Below are 20,016 nucleotides of genomic sequence, written 5' to 3' on the forward strand. Positions count from 1 at the left end.
GGTTAGAAAGGCAAATGGAATGTTGTCATTTATTGCAAGGGGAATGGAATATGAAAGTAGGGATGTTTTTCTACAGTTGTACAGGGCACTGATATTTCACATCTGGAGTACTGTGTACAGTTTTGGTCCCCTTATTTAAGAAAGAACATAATTGCATTTGAAGCAGCTCTGAGAAGGTACACTCGATTGATACCTGGGATGAGTGGGTGGCAGTGGGGTTTATCTTAAGAGGAAAGACCTGTATTCATTGGAGTTTAGAAGAATGAGAGGTGATCTTATTGAAACGTTAAAATGCATTAAGATCCTGAGGGCGCTTTACAAATTGGATGTTTCCCCTTGTGGGAGAGGCCAGAACTAGGGGACACAGTTTAAAAATAAAGGGGCTCCCATTTAAGATGCAGATGAAGAGAAATATCTTCTCTCTGAGGGTCATGGATTCTCTTTTCCCAAGAACAGTAGAGGCAGGATCATTGAATATTTTTAAGGCAGAGGTGGCTAGACTCTTGACTAGCAAGGGAATCAAAAGGATATTGGGATAGGCAGGATAATGGCATTGAGGACATATTCAGAACAGCAATGATATTATTGAATGGTGGAACAGGCTTGAGGGGCTGACTGACCTACACCTGCTCCCAATTCATATGTTCAAACACATTGTTGGTATTAATATACTTATATTTTTGATTATCAGTTGAACATCAGAAAGCAACATCAAGTTAGAAAATATGAATTTTAAAAGATTAAAAGGTTACAACCTTCTGTTTGCTTTAGCTGAGAAGCTTTTTGGAACTTAACGACATGATCAGACAAAAGTAATTGTTTTACATTAATATCCGTAAGTACACTAGAAGGCAGAGTTCCTCTGAAGAGCCAACAAAATTTTTTATGATGGAAAATGGATTCATCCCATTTAACTTTTGAATTGATTATACACAATTGGCTAAGTTTTATGCTTCCTATAAGTTAAGTCAGTGGTTCCCAAACTTTTTTCACTAGGCCGCACTTTCGGAATAAAAATTTGTTCGCGCCACACCGAATTTTTTATTGATAAGAAATGCATTCAAAAACAAAAAAAAACTCCTCGCAGTGCTTGATTCATAACATAGAACACAACTACTTTATAATATGATCATGGGACATCCAGAAAGTGTAAAGCAATGCTTGTTTAAACCATGTTTAAATGTTTCTTTGATTGTCCTTGAATCTTCCCACCACACTTGCCATCCTCTCTCGCCGCACCAGTGTGGCGCGCCGCACCTTTTGGGAACCACTGAGTTAAGTGCTGTATACATTAGCCACTGTTGTGAAAATTTTGGCAACCAATATTTTTCTGAACTAATAAATCATTGGAAAAGGAGTAGGCCATTTAGCCCCATTCAGCCTGTTCTGCTATTCAGGAAACTAACCTTAAATTCTTCAATGATAATGCTCAGAGCATCATGACCAGCTTTTCTCAGGTCTTCCAGTTCAAGTTTATGTTTCTCCTGCAAACAGAGTATTACATGTTGTTAAAGCTTCAGAATGGAGACTTTTAAAGATGTTACTACAGTATTCAGCTGTCAATACTACTTTGGTAACATGATTTTTAAGCATGTTAAGCATGGAAATGATGCCAATACATCTGTTCCCCTTGTGGGAGAGGCCAGAACTAGGGGACACAGTTTAAAAATTGGGCAAGTTTTCAGTTATCAACATAAAAAGATAAGCATGATAATGGCAACAGTTTGAAACTGCAGAATCTGAGCAACTCAAAGCAAGACAAGACAATCAAAATTTAATTGTGACAAATAATGATATAATCAAACACCAATTAAAGAATTGGCAATTATTTCACTCTCACAGAATGTTTGCATGTTTTACCTGCAGTTAAATATTTCTCACATGCGTGAAAATAATGTAATAATTGTTTGATAAAAACTGCACATTGCTTCATCCAAATGTGACTTAACTAAATGAACAAGACAGAGCAAAATAAAAACTTTGTATGAATGCTTTAGGTATTTGAATAGTCACCTGATTGAGACTGAAGAAGTTGCTGTTTTGGTAAAACAAAAGCCCAAATTTTATTCCCATCCAATCCTCCTGCCTGCTCCAGCTTACCACTTCCCTCCCCGAGCCTCCTGCTTGCTGCCTCTCTCTCATCTCCTTTCTGCCCACCACCTCCTTTCCTGACCCTCTCACTGGTTGCTTCCTCCTCCACCCTCACACATGCAGCCCCTCTCACTCAATTGCTTGCTTCCTCCTTCTTGCTCCCCCACCTGAGTCCTCACTCGCAACAAGCCCTCAAAAGGGCAAAGCAGTGAGCAGGCAGGAGGGAGAGACAGCTGGCAGGAGGAGTAGGGAGGGAAACAGCGAGTAGAAGCTGCAAAGTAAGAGGGTCAGGGAGGGGAGCAAGGAATAGGGGGGTATTGGCAAGCGGGAGGGAAGCAATGATCAGAATGGTCAGGGAGGATACTGGCGAGTCGAGTAAAGAGGCAAGTCAAGAGAGGTGGCAAGCTGGAGATGGGAAGCCATAAGCAGGAGGTAAATTGAAAGATTTAGTAAATTATTAAAGTTAAGAGTTCATAACTTAACAACTCTTAATAAATTACAGCAAATAGGTAAGGAGGATTTTGGGGGCAATTAATACCATGGATCCAGTCATTCTGCTGCTGCTGGTTTTGTAGAATTAATGAAAGAAGATTGATCCCAAAGACATTCGACACATTAAAAACACAAGAACATTTCGAGGCAGTTTGTAGAAGTTTTAGATTCCTGGCCCAGGTGTCCAATGAATATGCAACAGTTCTTGTGAACTTTTCTCATGGGACATTTTAAACCATGTATTCTTCAAAATACTACCTCTCCCCAATTCACTTTTGAGTGCACTGTGACAGATAGTTTACTTCAAAAATAGTGAAACGCTTTATTACTTCACAGTTCATAGATTTTTAAGCTAAAAAAACTTCTCCCCTCTGGGATTCCTTTCTCTCTTCACCACAATGCTCTCTTTCCCAGTTTCCAAATGTAGGTTTCCCTTTCAATATTCACTGAATTTACATGGACATTGTGTCTCTCTGACCTTCGTCCTCCAGTTCACAGGAGTCAAATTCACAGGGACAATTTAGCTCTGCCTGATTATGTTTGTTGATGTGAAGATAATACTGAGCTATTTTCCTCACTATTCATAGCAGTAAAGAAAATACTCAATAAGCTTAAAAAATAAAAGTTGTCTTTTCCACATTTTCTAGAAATTCAAAAAAGCAAGCCTCCTTAGCTCTTTATGTTTAGAGTTTGTCAAATTGAAACAAAAGACCTTAATCTATTCTTGAGTTGTTTGCTATTAATTCAACCTTTCTTCTGTTAAAAGCTTAAAATGCAAGCTGAAATACAAAACCTAATAAAAGTCTCTCATGTATGGTAGTGTAGCGGTCATGATACAGAAGTTAAAACGTTAAGAGGTCATGAGTGAAATTGCCACCATGGTAAATTAAAAATCAAATTCATTCTGTACAAGGATGGAAAAAATAAAAGAAACATTGTTAAGGAAACAGAGGTAAGGATGCTACCCACTGCACCACAAGACATGAAATCATTTTGTCATAGCTAAAATAAATGCTGAACTGAAATGAAATACAGAATGGGGAGATGGTAGTGCCATGCTAATGTCATTATACGAGTAATCCAGAGGCCCAGGTTTATGTCCTTGGAATGTGGATTTGAATTTCACCACAACTGCTGGTGGAATTTAAATTTAATTAATAATTCTGAAACATAAAGCTTGCCTTCATAATGGCGATCATGACAACTATCATCAATTGCTGTAAAAATCCATCTCATTCACCAATTATCTTGGAGGAACATTTCCTTTCATTTGCCTTCTAATCACTTGCTCTACCTACGTGCTAACTTTCTGTGAGTCATGTACGAAGGCACACAGATTCTAATGTGCTGCAGCATCCTGCAGTCTCTCTTCATATTCTGCTTTTCTGTTTATCCCAAAGTAGACAACTTCACATTTTCTCACATTATGCTCCATCTGGCACTAGGACAGCACAGTGGCAAGCACTGCTGCCTCACAGTGCCAGGGACCCACGTTAAATTCTGGCCTCGGGTGACTCTCTGTGTGGAATTTGCACATTCTCCCCGGGTTTCCTCCGGGTGCTCCGGCTTCTTCCCACAGTCCAAAGATGTGCAGATTTGGTTGATTGCCCCTTAATGTCAGGCTAAATTAACAGAGTCAATACAGAATTCCAAGGATAGGGCCTCGATGGATTGTTGTCAATGCAAGCTTGATGGGCCAAATGCCTCTTTCTGCACTGTAGGGATTCTATTCTATTCTACCAAATTTTTGTCACCCCTAACTTACGGATGCCATGTATCCTCCTCCCAACTCGGTTTCCTACCTATCGTTGCATCATCAGCATATTTAGCTACAACACATTCTGTTTCTTCATCCAATTCATTAATATAGATTGCAAATAGACGTGGCACTTGTTATGGTTCAGGTTAGAAACTCCAAAGTGTTCTATGGAGCCCGCCTGAATCATAAGTTTTGCATCTTGAATTTGACTAGGGTAAGAATTATAGAATCATAGAATTCCTACAGTACAGAAGGAGGCCATTCGGTTCATCGAATCTGTACTGACCACAATCCCACCCAGGTCCTATTCCCGTAACCCCACACATTTACCCTGCTAATCCCCCTGACACTAGGGTCAATTTAGCATGGCCAACTAACCTAACCCGCACATCTTTGGACTGTGTGAGGAAACCAGCGGAAACCCACACAGACACGGGGAGAATGTGCAAACTCTGCACAGACAATGACCCAAGGCTGGAATTGAACCCGGGTCTCTGGCGCTGTGAGGCAGCAGTGCTAACCACTGTGCCACCATGCTGCCTCAGCCAGCATGATATGTTTCACTTCAGGTATGATTCAAATGATCCACTAGGGAGCTTTTATAAAATAAGAATATAGTTAACATGTATAGTAAGAAAATTAGCAAGAATTTTTATAATTACAAATAGAAACAAAACAAGCCTTCCTTTTTATCTACTTGTTCAGACCCTTATTGTCTGTTTTTATATTTCTTGCTAGTTTACTCTCATATTCTAATTTTCAACCTCTATTTTTTAAAATCATCCTTTGCTGGTTTATAAAATGTTCCCAATCTTCTGGCTACCACCAACCTTCACAGCACTGCAAGCCTTTACTACTAATTTGATACCATCCTTATTTCCTTAGTTAGTCATGGATGATACAGCCTTCTCATAAAATATTTCTTTTGCAATGGAATTATCTTTGGTGAGAATTATGAAATATCTCCTTAAATACTTCCCACTACATATCTACCATCTTACCTGTTAACCTATTTTAACTATCCAACTTTATAATTACCTTTATTTATGTTTAATATACCAGTTTCAGACCCAAAGTCCTCGCCCTCAAACTGAATGTGTACTTCTATCATGTTATGATTACTGAATGAAAATTAAAATGTTATTAACAGGTGAATGACAGGGAGCAAGCCATGAAGTGAAGATAAAAATAAATGTCACAGAACAACCAGTAACGAACTGCAAAAAAATAACAGAGATGCAATACAAATAATGACCTAGTAGCTATATCATCGTTAGCCATAATGAGAGCATATTCAGTGTTGCTGTATTTATGCTTTGAACTATGCAAGTATAGGGATTCTGTGATATACCTGAAATGTTTGCAAGATGTAAATGACTTACAAACTACCGACTGAGAAGGGGCAGTTGTAGTCAGTATTAAACCACCAGGATAAATCACAAAAGGTCCATGTCGTGGACATTCATCAATTCAGCCCACCTTAAATATAGTTGAGCTCCCTTGTGGAAAAGGGGAAAATACTAGCAGAGAGCACAGTTAAGTGCTCACACTATAAAACTTCACAGGAATGTTTAGCGAACAGAATTTGACGAAGGAAAGTAGAGACAACAGAGAGAGAAAAGCTGCACCATTTTGCCAGAATTGTTCATAACAGTTTGTTACAGAAAGCAGAAGCCTGGAAGCAGGCACCTTCCGTCCCACTCAATTAGGAAAACATGAATGATGATGAACGGAATGCATAAAGAGACAAACAAACATAATTAGGGTAAAGGGGGAAAGGTGACAAAAAAAAAATCATATTCAACAGAAATGTAAAAAACTTAAATAACTCTTGAACCTGTCATCATGCCAGCATGAATGAGCAGCAAACTGCAAGCGCTCATCACAAAACCCTAACATTGAATCATATTTAATCCATACTTGATGGGAAACAGGCATACCTAGAGAACATTCAGCATAACATTAACACATCACTAAGTAACTATTGGACTCCAATTACACAATTAACTGGCAGCCTTTCTTTTCTGTATATTCTTGCATCATTTAACTGGAGCAAGTAGTGCATTAAGTACGGGGACATAAGCAGTTTTACAAAGTTCCTTTCAATGTTCATGTAGATAATACATGACCTAAGATTCACTACAGCAGATAATAACAAACACATTGACTGGGATTCTACCAAAACAAAACTAAGAGCCCAACGGGCGGGCAAACAGGAGAATTTCCTGCCTGTTTTTTGGGCGTACTTAGCTGAATGAATCTCCGACACTCAGTGCCTCAGACAGATTCACGCTGAAAAGTGGGGGGCCGGGCCTCATCCTGCCTGAGAGACCAGCTGAGCGAGCTACTCTGCAAGCGCCGATCTGTCAGTGCGGAAATCGGCGCATGGGCGCTGGCCCCCCAATCGTTGGCCTTCCTGACTCCCCCTGTCCTTTCCCCCCCACCCCAATTGCTGGCCTGCCAGACCCCCCCCCGATGGCCAGCCCCAATCTAGCCCCTGATGGCCAGCCACGACCCCTCCCATGTCCGGTGACCAGCCCCAACCCCCCCATCCCGATGATCAGCCCCAACGCCCCCCCCAATGACCAGCCCCGATCCCCCCTGATGACTAGCCCCAATCGCCCCCTCATCTCCTTCCCCCATCAATCCCACTTGCAAAATGGCAATGGGTCCCCCCACCACCACCAATCACCCCCCTCCCCCCAATAGGCTTCACCTCCAGCATTCCCTGCCATCCCTGACCCCTACCCCTTGGAACTGCCTGGTGCCCAGTGGGCAGTGCCAAGGTGCCTGATGGGCAGTGCCAGTGTGCCCCTTGGGCAGTGTCAGGGTGACAGGCTGGCACTGCCCAAGGGACATCCCCCTGCCCCGTCCTCCCAGGAGGGCCTCAATGGCCTTTAGCCCCAACAGTGGGGTGAGGATGCCTGCTCCCTGTCAGTAGGGAATAGTTGTAAACCCAGCTGGTGGGAACCACTCACGGCCGGTGGGGGGGAACACTCGCATCCCTGGAGATTACTGATTTCTGGTGCAGAGCTGATTGCGCTGAACAAAAGCTTCTTGGAGACTCACAACTGGCAGGACGCTGGTCACGAATCTCGCAATAAGCCCCCCGCTGTTCTCTCCCAGCGCAGCGGGCTGGGAGAATCCCAGCCATTTAGGAAAGCACTAGAAGTAGTTGATATTGGAGCAGTATTGATAAATATTTAAGAATAAAAAGCACAACTGCCCAGGTGAAAGCCAAGATAAATGGATGTCTCTTGGTTTGAGGCCTGAGTTTATATCAAACTCTTCAGGTAAAAAGCTCAAAGACCCAAATGATAAACAGAGGTTATTATGAAAATGGCCAAGAAATATTCCATGAGACTGATTATCTAAAGCAGCGGTCTCCAAACTCCGATCTGGAAGCGGCCCGCTGCGGGCCAGATGTGGCCCGCGGGCTGTAGTTTGGAGACCCCTGATCTAAAGGACAAGGGGCAGAAACATGCAGGGGATGATTCTCCCAAAAAAATTTGAAGTGTTGAATTCGCATGAAAACTGGAGTAAATCACGTTGGTTTTCTCAGTGAGAGTTTAAAAATGAATCTTCCACACTCTGTGCACTGCTGAGTGCACGAGCATAAATCCCTTTCAAATCAGGGGGCAGGGCCTATCCCTGCGGAAGAAGCCGGCAGCATAGCGCTGAGCAGGCCACTGACCATGCACCAATTGATTAGCGCCAAGATCAGCGCATAGGCAGTGACCCCCGTCTGTCAGCCTCCCGATTGCTGGCCAGCTCAATCGCTGACCAGCCCCTCACCCCCACTAACATGCCCGGGCCCATCCTCGCTTCTCTCACCACCCCAACTCCCCTCAACCCCCACCGGCAGTCCCGACCATCCCCTGCAGCCCCGACCCCCCCCACAGCAGACTGGCCCCACGCCCCCACACTCTGATGGTCAGCCCCGATTGCTGGCCTCCCTTGCCGACCGCAGAGTGGCAGCAGGACCCCCCACCTTCACCAATCGCCACAAGAACCCCAGGCCCCCCAGAACCCCCATTAGGCCACACACCCTTGCCCGGTAAGCAGTGCCAAGTTGCTCCCTGGGCATTGGCACTTTGCCCCTTGGGCAGTGCCAGCAGGCCCAGACTGGCACTGTCAAGGTGTTAATGCCCAGGGGGCACCCACCCCATCGCCTGACCCTCTGGGAGGGCCCTTCACTCTAGCGGGGTGGGGCCACTAGCTCCCTGCAAGTGGGGAGCTGCTGTAAACCCCACTAGAGTGAAATACTCCTCGCAGGGAGGGAGGCTAGCGGGCCCAGAGATTTCAGTCCCGGGCCCGTTAATTACATTTAAATTAGGAGATGAATATCTAATGCAGCCCCACACCTATTTTCGGGTCGGAGCTGACGGCATCGGAAATCCAGTGTTGGGAGACACGCTCAGGGCCGGACGCCCAGCACAAATCGGCCGGCGCTTGAATCTCCCGACCCCGCTGTGCTAAGAAATCAGCGCAGTGGGATGGGACAATCATCCCCGTAATGTCCTAACTATGTTAGGGGTTGTGAAAGATGTGGGTCGGGACTCCCCCCAAACATTTTAAGTGTCGAATGCGCAAGAAAACTGGAGTTAGCCACGCTGTTTTTTTCAGTGCGCGTTCAGAGAAGAATCTCCCACATTCTGTGCACTGCAGAGTGCCTCAGCATAAATTGTGCTAAAAATGAGGGGGCGGGGCCTATTCCTGCTGGAGAGGCTGGCAGCATAGCACTGAGCGGGCCACTGGGCACGCACTGATCTGTCAGCGCCGAGATCAACTCATGTTCAGTGGCTGGTCTGCTGGGCTCCCGATTGTTGCCCAGCGCAATCGCTGGCCAGCTCCGTGATCCCCACAACACGAGCCCTCTCACCGCCCCCCCACCCATAGCCCAATCACTGCCCTCTAAGCATGCCCAGGCCCAGCCCCAACCCCCCCCCCCCCCTCAGCACCCCCAGCCCGCCTCGATCACTCCCCCAGTCCCCCCCTCAGCACCTCCCCCCCCAGCAGCCCCAATTTGCCCCCCCATCCCTAGGCAGCCCTGATCTCCCCCCTCCTTCCCCCTCCCCCACCCCCCTCCCGGAAGGCGTGAACTCATCCCAACCCATGGCAGCCCCAACCTACCCCCCCCCGATGGGCAGTGCCAAGGTGCCCCCTGGGCATTAGTACCTTGCCCCTTGGAGGGGGGGGGGGGGTGCTGGTTGGGGTGGGGGGGGGGTGCTAGTGGGCCCGGAGATTTCAGTCACGGGCCCGCTAATAGTATTTAAATTAAATGAAATTCAAATTTATCTAAATTATGCAGCTCCGCACCTACTTTTGGCGCAGAGCTGACGGCACCGGAAATCCAGCGCTGACAGGTGTTCTCAGAGCCGGATGCCCAGCGGGATTGTGCTAATCGGGCCCCGTTGAAATCTTCTAACCCACTGCGTTAAAAAATCAGCACAGCAGGATGTGAGAGTCGACCCTGTGGTTTGCACACATAGATTTGAACTAATAACAACAGATTTACTGCAGGAGCTGCTGCCTGTACAGAGTAGAAATTAAAAATAAACAGGAGCCTGTGAAACATCCCAATGATATCATCCTCAAATCGTGATCTTAAAGTAATGATTGCTCTTAAAGCAATCATATATTAACTTAAATATATAGTATCGCTCCCCCTTTACTTCTGTGGTCATGACAAGAAAGTGCTACAATGTTATAAATAGGATCAATAATACTCTAGAGACAGTATTATGCACCATTAATCATTATACAGTCAATAAGAAAGTTGATCAGCAGGATGTCTGTTCCTCTTTGGCTATATCCGACATTCTGGAATTCATAGAATCATAGAATCCCTACAGTGCAGAAGGAGGCCATTCAGCCCATCGAGTCTGCACCGACCACAATCTCACCCAGGCCCTATCCCCATAACCCCATGCATTTACCCTAGCTAGTCCCCCTGACACTAAGGGGCAATTTAGCATGGCCAATCCACCTAAACCGCACATCTTTGGACTGTGGGAGGAAACCGGAGCACCCAGAGGAAACCCATGCAGATACGGGGAGAATGTGCAAACTCCACACAGACAGTGACCCAAGCCAGGATCGAACCCAGGTCCCTGGCGCTGTGAGGCAGCAGTGCTAACCACTGTGTCACTGTGCCGCCTTTGGCTGTCCTTCACCCTAGAAGTATGATTTTGAATTTCAGTAGGCACCTCTTCTTTTGGAACTAATTCTGTATCCTCCTCACGTGGTATAGTAGCAAAGACACAATCATCAGGCAACTCGGATTCAACCAAGTCGTTTTTACTACTATTCATAACAGTAGGGACTAAAGAAGTTGGTACTTTGAGATGTTTTGGAGAACTCATTTTGAGATGATAACAATTGGTCAGCGTGGCGTCACCAAATCAGTCCATCTTCAGTATGAACTGTGTAAGAAACTGGACCTGTTTTTGCTAAAACAAAGGCTGGTACCCATTTCTCACTTATGGCATAATTACACGTTAACGCTTGATCTCCCTGTTGAAAAAAGCAATGGGTGAGATTTTACGGCCTGGCTCGACCCAAAACCAGAAAATCCCGCCTGAGGTCAACGGACCTTCTCATTGTCTCTCCTCATATGACAGACCTGCCATCCCAGGAATCAACCTAGTGAACCTTCCTGACCAACCTGACTTGGAACTATATCACCATTCCTGGAAAATCCTGGAACACTCTCCTTAATTGCACTGTAGGTGTACCTACACCACCTGGACTGCAGCGGTTTAAATAGGCTGCTCACCAGCACCTTCTCAAGGGCAGTTAGGAAAGGGAAATAAATGTTGACATAGCCAGTGGCACCCTTATCCCATGAAAGAATAAATAAAATTAATTAGCAATCAGGAAGACCAAGTTAATTTTATTCTAGTTAGATTTCCACACCATTTATTTGCACCAAGCGCTTACTTTTAGTATGTGCACTGGTTACAGTGGTGTTTACCATCATACCATTGTTTGCAGAGACCATAACAACTACACAAATTTTAAACTCAAAATTAGCACTCTTCCTGTTTTCAGCTGGTACATTATTAAGTCAATAGTGAAAACAAATAATCTTTTTAACATAAGTGATCCACATTGCAAGCCCGACTGACAATCTTAAGTTGGTTTTCAGTGGCATTTTGAGCAAAATCAGGATTGTTTAGCAAGTCCTATCCAATCATGGAATCACATCTAATGTTGGACACTAGAGTTTTGCAAGCTGGTTGTGTAGTCAATACTTTGCCTGTTGCGAATGGCTGGAGGGAGGTGCAGTTTGATACAATCTGCCAATCACTGGAACACCTTGAATACCTGGCATAACACCGGCTCTGAAATTCACACATCACATTTCTCATTTATATGATAGATAGAACAACTTTTTGACTTTTTAGTGGAGAATACCACTCATGTTGCTACTGCATAGTTACAGAATTCAATGGATAGCTTCATCCATTCCTCAATTTTTTGAGACACCTTACCCTTCCATAGTAATCGGCGGTGGACTTGAATTGAGGGTTGAGGTGTACGAAAGTAACACAACTTTTGGAAGGAAATGAGGAAGATAAGTAAATATTTGGTGGCAAATAAAACAATGTACAGCTGTCAAAAAATATCACACGGCCAAACTTCCAGGATTCATCTGTTCTGTACAAGCATTACATCTGATTGATCCACTGGTGACTGAGAGAACCTATTATCCAACATCCTGATGGTGCAAACATCCTGGATATAACTTATGGTCATATTTTGTTTTTTGCACCTCCACCATGACAATCCATCAATTCTTCCTGCCATCTCCCTTAAGTGGGCAGAAATATCACTAGAGACGACATTATGAGAAGAAAACTGCACCATTGAGTTGCCTCAAAACTTCACATTGTTCAGCTTAACAGCGCTTTGTCTTCCATTACTTTAAAAGTAAGACACTAAAATCCAGCTTCAACTTACTTGTACAAAAGGGGCACTTTCCAGCATTTCCATACGATCAAGCCTTAATCAGTAAATGTAAGGGATATATTGCATTTGAGTCTTGATGCACTAGAGTGCAGTGCTATACAAATACTTTCTTTCCTCCTCTCTTTTTTTTAAAAAGACAATTGACAATTCAAAAAAGTCACTAAGTCCTTCCCCAAGGAATCAGAGACATGGCTTATATGCATTCAAATTGACAAATTGTACTGAGGCTACAAAACAATCGAGTTCCCCCAATTGTCAAAGGTGGCCATTTTAAAATTAAGGAACAATGGGGGAATTTTCCCACCGCTCCCACCACGGGAATCATAGCATGGGTGGGAGGGGACCTCGGGTGGGATTTTCCGGTTTTGGGACAAGCGCGGCCGGAAAATACCATCCAATGTCAATGGTGATCCATGGGTGCAACATTTCTTTTAAATTATTTACTCCATTCTTAAGAGTTACAAAGCCAATGCTCAGAGTGGACCAGGCAAACCCTAATCCATTCCTTTCTTGCTCCAAAAACCAAATTCAAATTTCAATTGAATCTAATTCATGAGAGACAAACAAGATCCAAGCTGACAAGATAAGGAATTGCACTCCATCTTGGGTTTCATCCAAGTGTGTTCTGAGCCAAAAGGCCGGAAGTAACATGACTAATACAGACTTTGCATATACGGTACAAAATGCATATTTTACTAACCCAAATATTATTCATGTGCTCACGAAAGCTTTAATTACCTGGAGCTGACTGTATTGGTCTTTGTATGAAATTCCCTCTGCTTTTTGTTCTTGTATATGTTCCTCTAATTTTGAGTACTTCTCAAACATCTTCTGCAATTCCTTAAAACAAAAAGAAGAAATTGGCAATCGAGAACACAAGTCTGCAACAAAATCATCAACTTATGAAAATTAGCTAACCTACATTCTGTGCTATCTTCTCAAAGTCATACAACAACAAATAAGTAAGACAAAATGTCCTAGATTCACATAGATCTTTCTGTTCTCTTTTCTTTATCATGGTACCTTTGGGTATGAACCCAGGTTCGCTTAAACATACAGCCCAGTGTAAATATTGTGTATTCCATTATGCCAGTGTATCTACTTCCAGCTACAAATTGGCTGGCATGAAGCAAGATACTATTAATATGCGAACACTGGTCAATGACTAAACCATTCCACTTGACCAGACAATTTGTTAACTGCTCATTCTCTTTGCAAGTGACCAATAAATTCAAATGGTATTTGTGTCCAATCTCAGTGAATGGGCAAATGCACAAAAATATTACACGTGTATACACAAACTCTGGGTGTGACCACAGCTGCTGCAGAATGACCAGTACCTACATGGTAAGGTTGTCCACATTCACATTCTCACTGGTAGTTGAAGAACAGGAAGAACATAATTTGTGGTTGACGGTGAAAGAAGTTGAGGTCCTTATACTCATGCCATTAATGGTTCTGTAGGGAATGATCTGAATAATGGGAATGTTATGGCGACTATGATTAGAAGAAATAGCTTATGTGGTTACCTGGAGTCATTCAAAGGCTGCAGCCACATGCGACCTGTAAAGGGATGGCAATATGGCCCTAAGAACAACTCAATTTTGTTTTTGTCTAGTTGTTGACTTGTCTTGTTTGGCACTCATGAATCTGGTGGTCTGGAGAGATTTTTTATAAAACACTCACTTTTGCCTCAACAATAGATAACACAAAATCAGAACACCAATCTCGGAGTTTAATGGTAAGCATTTTTGTATATTTGAAGGCTTTAATAAAGTGTGGCTCCCTAGAAATTGTAAAGTATCTTTATGTTATGCTCATTTGTCAGGAGAATTTTAACAGGACCGTTTTGCACTTGGTCCAACTTGCTATCATCCATAATCTCAGGAGTATAAATTGCAAAAAGTGTTTATGTACTACACAATGATACTATTGAAAACAAACACAGATGTTTCCACTTTACTAATGTCCTAACAAAATGATCAATTATTTTGCAACGCTCCCATAGTGAGGGCTGAGTGAAATTGAGAGCAAACCATAATGCATCTAAAACTGGGACCTCACAATTGACAATAATCATTGTGCGCACTTTCCATACTGTGTACAAAACTCAAGGTCATGAATGTAACCCAATCCATCACACAAACCAGCCTCCCATCCATTGACTGTCTACACTTCCCGCTGCCTCGGCAAAACAGCCAGCATAATTAAGGACCCCACGCACCCCCGGACATTCTCTCTTCCACCTTCTTCCATCGGGAAAAAGATACAAAAGTCTGAGGTCACATACCAACCGACACAAGAAAAGCTTCTTCTCTGCTGCCATCGGACCTTTCAATTGACTTACTTGCATTAAGCTGATCTTTCTCTACACCCTCGCTATAACTGTAACACAACATTCTGCAAGCTCTCATTTCCTTCTCTATGAATGGTATGCTTTGTCTGTATCGCACACAAGAAACAACAGTATTCACTGTATGCTAATAATAAATGTGACAATAATAAATCAAATCAAATCAAAGATAGAATCCATAGAATCCCTATAGTGCAGGAGGAGGCCATTTGGGCAATCAAGTCTGTACTTGAAACCCCCCCCCCCCCCACCCCCCTCTATCCCTGCAACCCTTTGGACACTAAGGAGCAAATGAGCATGGCCAATCCACCTAACCTGCACATCTTTGGACTGTGGGAGGAATCGGGAGCACCCGGAGGAAACCCATGCAGACACAAGGAAAATGTGTAAACTCCACACAGTCACCCAACGCCGGAATCAAACCAGGGTCCCTGCCACTGTGAGGCATCAGTGCTAACCACTGTGGCTTTCATCAGATTTGAAATAAAACTATAAAATGTGCACATAATATACCATACCCTAGAGGGTTACAGACCAAGAACTGGAACGTAGGGTTAGGCTGAGTAACTCCCTTTTCTGCAGGCATGGACACATTGTGTTTTGTATTTCTGTGATACTATATAATGGTATGTAACTCCCATTTGTCACAGCAATTGACTCACTAGTAGGGATGTAAATGAACCATTAACATCTTCCAAGCAAAAAAAATTATATGCAAATAAAAACTGATCAAAGCAACAAAGAACACAAAAGTTTGTTTATTGCCAGCTCAAATACTGGTATTTGTCCCAGCACTTCACTTTGTACATTGTGCTAATACTCTTGCATGGCTTTACTCAGCTTTATTCAGAATAATGATTTTGTAGCTTTAACTTTTATCCGATCAAATGAAAGCCACGATTAAGATTAGCAACGATTGGCATTTATAGGAGACAAATGCTAATGTTGCTAATGCTATTGCTATCCATAAATAAACAGCTACTCATGAAACTTTACAACACTAAAGATATGTAAAGCGCATGTGGGAAATAAGAAATTTCTAAATGTAAGAGAAGAAAGCAGCACAGCAGATCAAAGTCACAATTTACAATGTGATGGGATGAAGTTTGTTCATCCAATCTCAGCTGAATTCCCATATCAGTACATAACTGTACAAAGGAAAATAGTTTCTTCATCAGGTGGATTAAGTTACCAGGCTGTCCCTTGCTGGTTTGCCTAATCACACTTTCTTGCCTGAAGTAGATGATGAACCCAGGAGGTCAAAATGAAAAGGGGAAACCAAAGGGAGATGGTTACAAGCTAACTTGCAGCATATCCTGCATTTTGTGACTAGGATTCAATGCTGTTCTTTTCAAGGATCTAACTTTATAAATTTGTATCCATAGTGAATGTCAGTTAGTTTTTCCTTTGAATGCCCAATATTTTCATAATGTTAATTTCTCCTTTCTAATTGTTTATTTGCTAATTTTGTTATTCACTAAAATCATTTTGCATTAAATAGCTCCCTCCACAAAAATAACATTTTATGCAGCGGCACGGTGGCTAGCATTACTGCCTTGCAGCGCCCAGGGACCCGGGTTCGATTCCTGACTTGGGTCACTGTCTGTGTGGAGTTTGCACATTCTCCCCGTGTCTGCGTGGGTTTCCTCCGGGTGCGCTGGTTTCCTCCCACACTCCAAAAATGTGCTGATTAGGTGGATTGACCATGCTAAATTCTCCCTCAGTGCACCCAAACAGGCGCTGGAGTGTGGTGACTGGGGGATTTTCACAGTAACTTCATTGAAGTGTTAATGTAAGCCGACTTGTGACACTAATAAATAAAGTTTAACTTTAAAAATTTCTAAGATATAGCCATCATAACAGTCCATAATCAACTCTTCCATGTAAAACTAAGAACGAGTTCATAACTAACACACAGATTCAAATATTGGCAAACTTCCCCATATCAGCCTCCAATTACTGCTTTAGCACAGACAAAACCAACACCTCCAACCTGTAAAAATCCTCCTCCATTAGCAGACACCACTAAATACACCCCTATTCCTATTCTACAGGCCAGGTCCAATATTTTATAGCCCAAAATAAAGAACGCATGTGCAGAAAACCAAAGGTATGTACATACTGCCAACCTCACACTTCCTACACTACATCCAGCTGTTCTACATTATCCATCACATTCTCTCTTCCACATAGTTCTCCTCTTGCTTTTGGTCCCATTAAAACAGCACCTTGGAGGAAAAGGGATGCTAGCAGCTAATTAAATTTAAAGAAAACAGATGGCAGAGATCACTGAAATGGACAGCATGACAATACAAAGATAGAGCAACAGACAACAGGAAAATCAGTAAAGATACATGGAAAAATAGATAGAATCAGAAAGTCAGTGAACAGGTTTGTCCTCATCTAGCAGAACCATTCCAATGTCAGCTCTGCAGGTCAATTTAAAGCATTTATATAGAACATGTGCTAAAAGATCCCAAATATTTCTTCAAAAACATCACAGGAGATCCAATGATATATTTTTTTTAATTCTTAAAGCTTGTCCCTTAACTTTTACAACTTTCAAATTTTCTGACAATTACAGGCAGCCCTCGGACTTGCAACTCAACGTGGTTTTCAGGAACAAATTGTAAATCAAAACATCGTAAGTCGGAACCAGCTTTCTCATAAGAATAATGGTACAATACCAAATTTTCACTGAAAAGTGCACTTGTCAGCGACAGAATTGACTCAGTTCAGGTAGCTGTTTCTTTTCCAATAACTTGTGGCCATTAACACAGGTATTGAATCCGCCTTTATTTGCTATTTTGTAAATTTGCCTCACTTTCTAAAGTGCCTCAAACACAATGCGCATTTATCAGTGAAAGGTCATGATGAGGTTTGTGATAAAATAATTGACGCGCGTTTTCTTTCTTGCTTTCTGCATATCAATCAGGAATCACCCAGCCATTAGATAACCCATCCAGTAGTTACTCAAAGGATGCAAGTGGTAAGTAAACTCAAACATTTTGTAAAACATGCATCTGGTCCACCAGTTTCTGCTGAGTCAGTTAGTTTTAAACTGGGTCCAAAGGATTTCAAATCAAACTGATGCAAATAAATTTAGGAGAGATATCAGGAGACTCATCAGTTTGGACTTTTGAGTAGGACAGTAAAGTCTGAGAGATTTTGCTTCAGTGTAATTGTCTTAAAGTGGTGTATTTCCCATAATACAATACTGCCTACACTTTCAAAGACACTTTTATATTGTATCTGAGAAGCAATTTGCTCTTCCTGAGATTCTGAATGGTGGAACATAAAGGAACACACAGTTGATAAAAACCAAGTGTTTGCTGGTGTGGCGTCATAAAGTCAAAACCGCAATCGTAAAGTCGAAACATGAGGGCGGGATTATCCAGCCACATGTGCCCTAATACCGGAAATTCCCACCTATGGATGGTCCGTCAAATTTTCTGCCCCACCAGCTACGATTCCTACAGTGGGCAGGACAGGAAAGTTCCACTCTATGGTATCAATTTATAAACATCGCAAGTGCCGTTTATCATAATTCGAAAGTCTTAAAGTCGAGGACGGTAGCACAGTGGTTAGCACGGTAGCACAGTGGCGGCACGGTAGCACAGTGGTTAGCACTGCTGCTTCACAGCTCCAGGGTCCTGGGTTCGATTCCCGGCTCGGGTCACTGTCTGTGTGGAGTTTGCACATTCTCCTCGTGTCTGCGTGGGTTTCCTCCGGGTGCTCCGGTTTCCTCCCACAGTCCAAAGATGTGCGGGTTAGGTTGATTGGCCAGGTTAAAAATTGCCCCTTAGAGTCCTGGGATGTGTAGGTTAGAGGGATTAGCGGGTAAATATGTGGGGTGGGATTGTGGTCGGTGCAGACTCGATGGGCCGAATGGCCTCCTTCTGTACTGTAGGGTTTCTATGATTTCTATGACTGTCTGTACTAACAATTTACTATACAGGGTAGATCTTCCCTGTGAAAATGATTTCTATTTAACTGTGGAATTTTTTTTACTTGATGACAATGAAACACAATGTACACTTTTACACATACTATAACAGTACCTCTTTCATTCTGAGCTTTTCCTCTTCTGCAGCAGAAAGCTTTGCTTCCACATTTTCTAGTGATTCTTTGTAACGTGCTTCAATTTTGCTTGTTTCTATGGGCACCATATGGCTTGCAAGGACATCTGCAGGTGCAGATGCAGATTGTTGCGGATCTATTTCTTTATGTAAACTCGTTGGTACAGATACAATGTTCAATGATGGTTGAACCTGCATTTTCAATATAAAATCATTTGTAATGATTACTTTGAACACCACATTTTAAACAAGTACAAAAATAAATAAATTCACAATCTGACAAATACTAGAACACAAAATCATCTGTAGTGATGCCACTTTCACCTTTGCCATTGAAATAAATCTGTGACTCCTGAGCTATCACATGAGAACTAGCTTTTACCAATGATTCATTATATGCACTTGGAACAAGTAGTTTGCAGCCATAAGCTTCCTCCTGCAATGCTGTGACAATGCATACACAGATTTAGCAACACTAAACTTAAACAGTGGGCACAGACAGTTTAACATTAGTGTCAATTGCTGAAAGTGAATGAAACTTAATAGTGAGGAACATTTTAAATGTGGCACTGCACCGCATTCCTTCCCCAAAGTAAACTGTACAGGGAGCTGCACTGGAGAATGATAGTTCTCTATTTCAACCAGGCTACCTGGGGAACACAAATGAGGTACTACTCCAGCCACAAGATTAAGGAAATTTCTGATTTTTTTTCCCCCCCACAGCATTAATATAAAAGGGGTGTGCCATCGATACATTCCATCTCACCCATCTAGGAAAACCTAGCCAACTTCAAATTCTTTCCTGAATGAGTCCATGGTTTTTGCCTCCACTGTCCTACTCAAAAGTCCAAACTGATGAATCTCCTGATATCACTCCGAAATTTGTCTGCACCAGTTTGATTTGAAATCCTTTGGCCCCAAGGTTTTATAATAACTTTGATTATTTTTTCTGGAAAAGTCTGTATTCCCATGAGGTTAGTTACCTTCATTAAGATCCTGAGGAGTGGATGTGGAAAGAATGCTTTTTTTTTAAAGAAGTCTGAGGACAGGTACCAACCGACTCAAGAACAGCTTCTTCTCTGCTGCCATCAGACTTTTGAATGGACCTACCTCATATTAAGTTGATCTTTCTCTATACCCTAGCTATGACTGTAACAATACATTCTGCACTCTCTCCTTTCCTTCTCTATGTACGGTATGCCTTGTCTGTATAGCTCGCAAGGAACAATACTTTTCACTGTACATCAATACATGTGACAATAATAAAT

At 42.6% G+C, this 20,016-nt stretch overlaps 1 protein-coding gene across 4 annotated transcripts in view; it reads right to left on the bottom strand.

Annotated features, from left to right (window-relative positions):
- The window catches only part of LOC144498589 (coiled-coil domain-containing protein 91-like), a 167,560-nt gene that overhangs the window by 80,277 nt on the left and 67,267 nt on the right, over window positions 1-20,016 (bottom strand). For all 4 annotated transcript variants that reach the window (XM_078219929.1, XM_078219926.1, XM_078219928.1 and 1 more), the window contains 3 exons: window positions 18,731-18,940; window positions 13,055-13,156; window positions 1,407-1,484 (listed from right to left, as the gene is read on the bottom strand). In XM_078219929.1, coding sequence (XP_078076055.1) covers window positions 1,407-1,484; window positions 13,055-13,156; window positions 18,731-18,940 — 390 coding nt within the window. The remainder of the gene's footprint in view (window positions 1-1,406; window positions 1,485-13,054; window positions 13,157-18,730; window positions 18,941-20,016) is intronic.

Source organism: Mustelus asterias, chromosome 9 (assembly GCF_964213995.1).
Source record: "Mustelus asterias chromosome 9, sMusAst1.hap1.1, whole genome shotgun sequence".
Taxonomy (NCBI): Eukaryota; Metazoa; Chordata; class Chondrichthyes; order Carcharhiniformes; family Triakidae; genus Mustelus; species Mustelus asterias.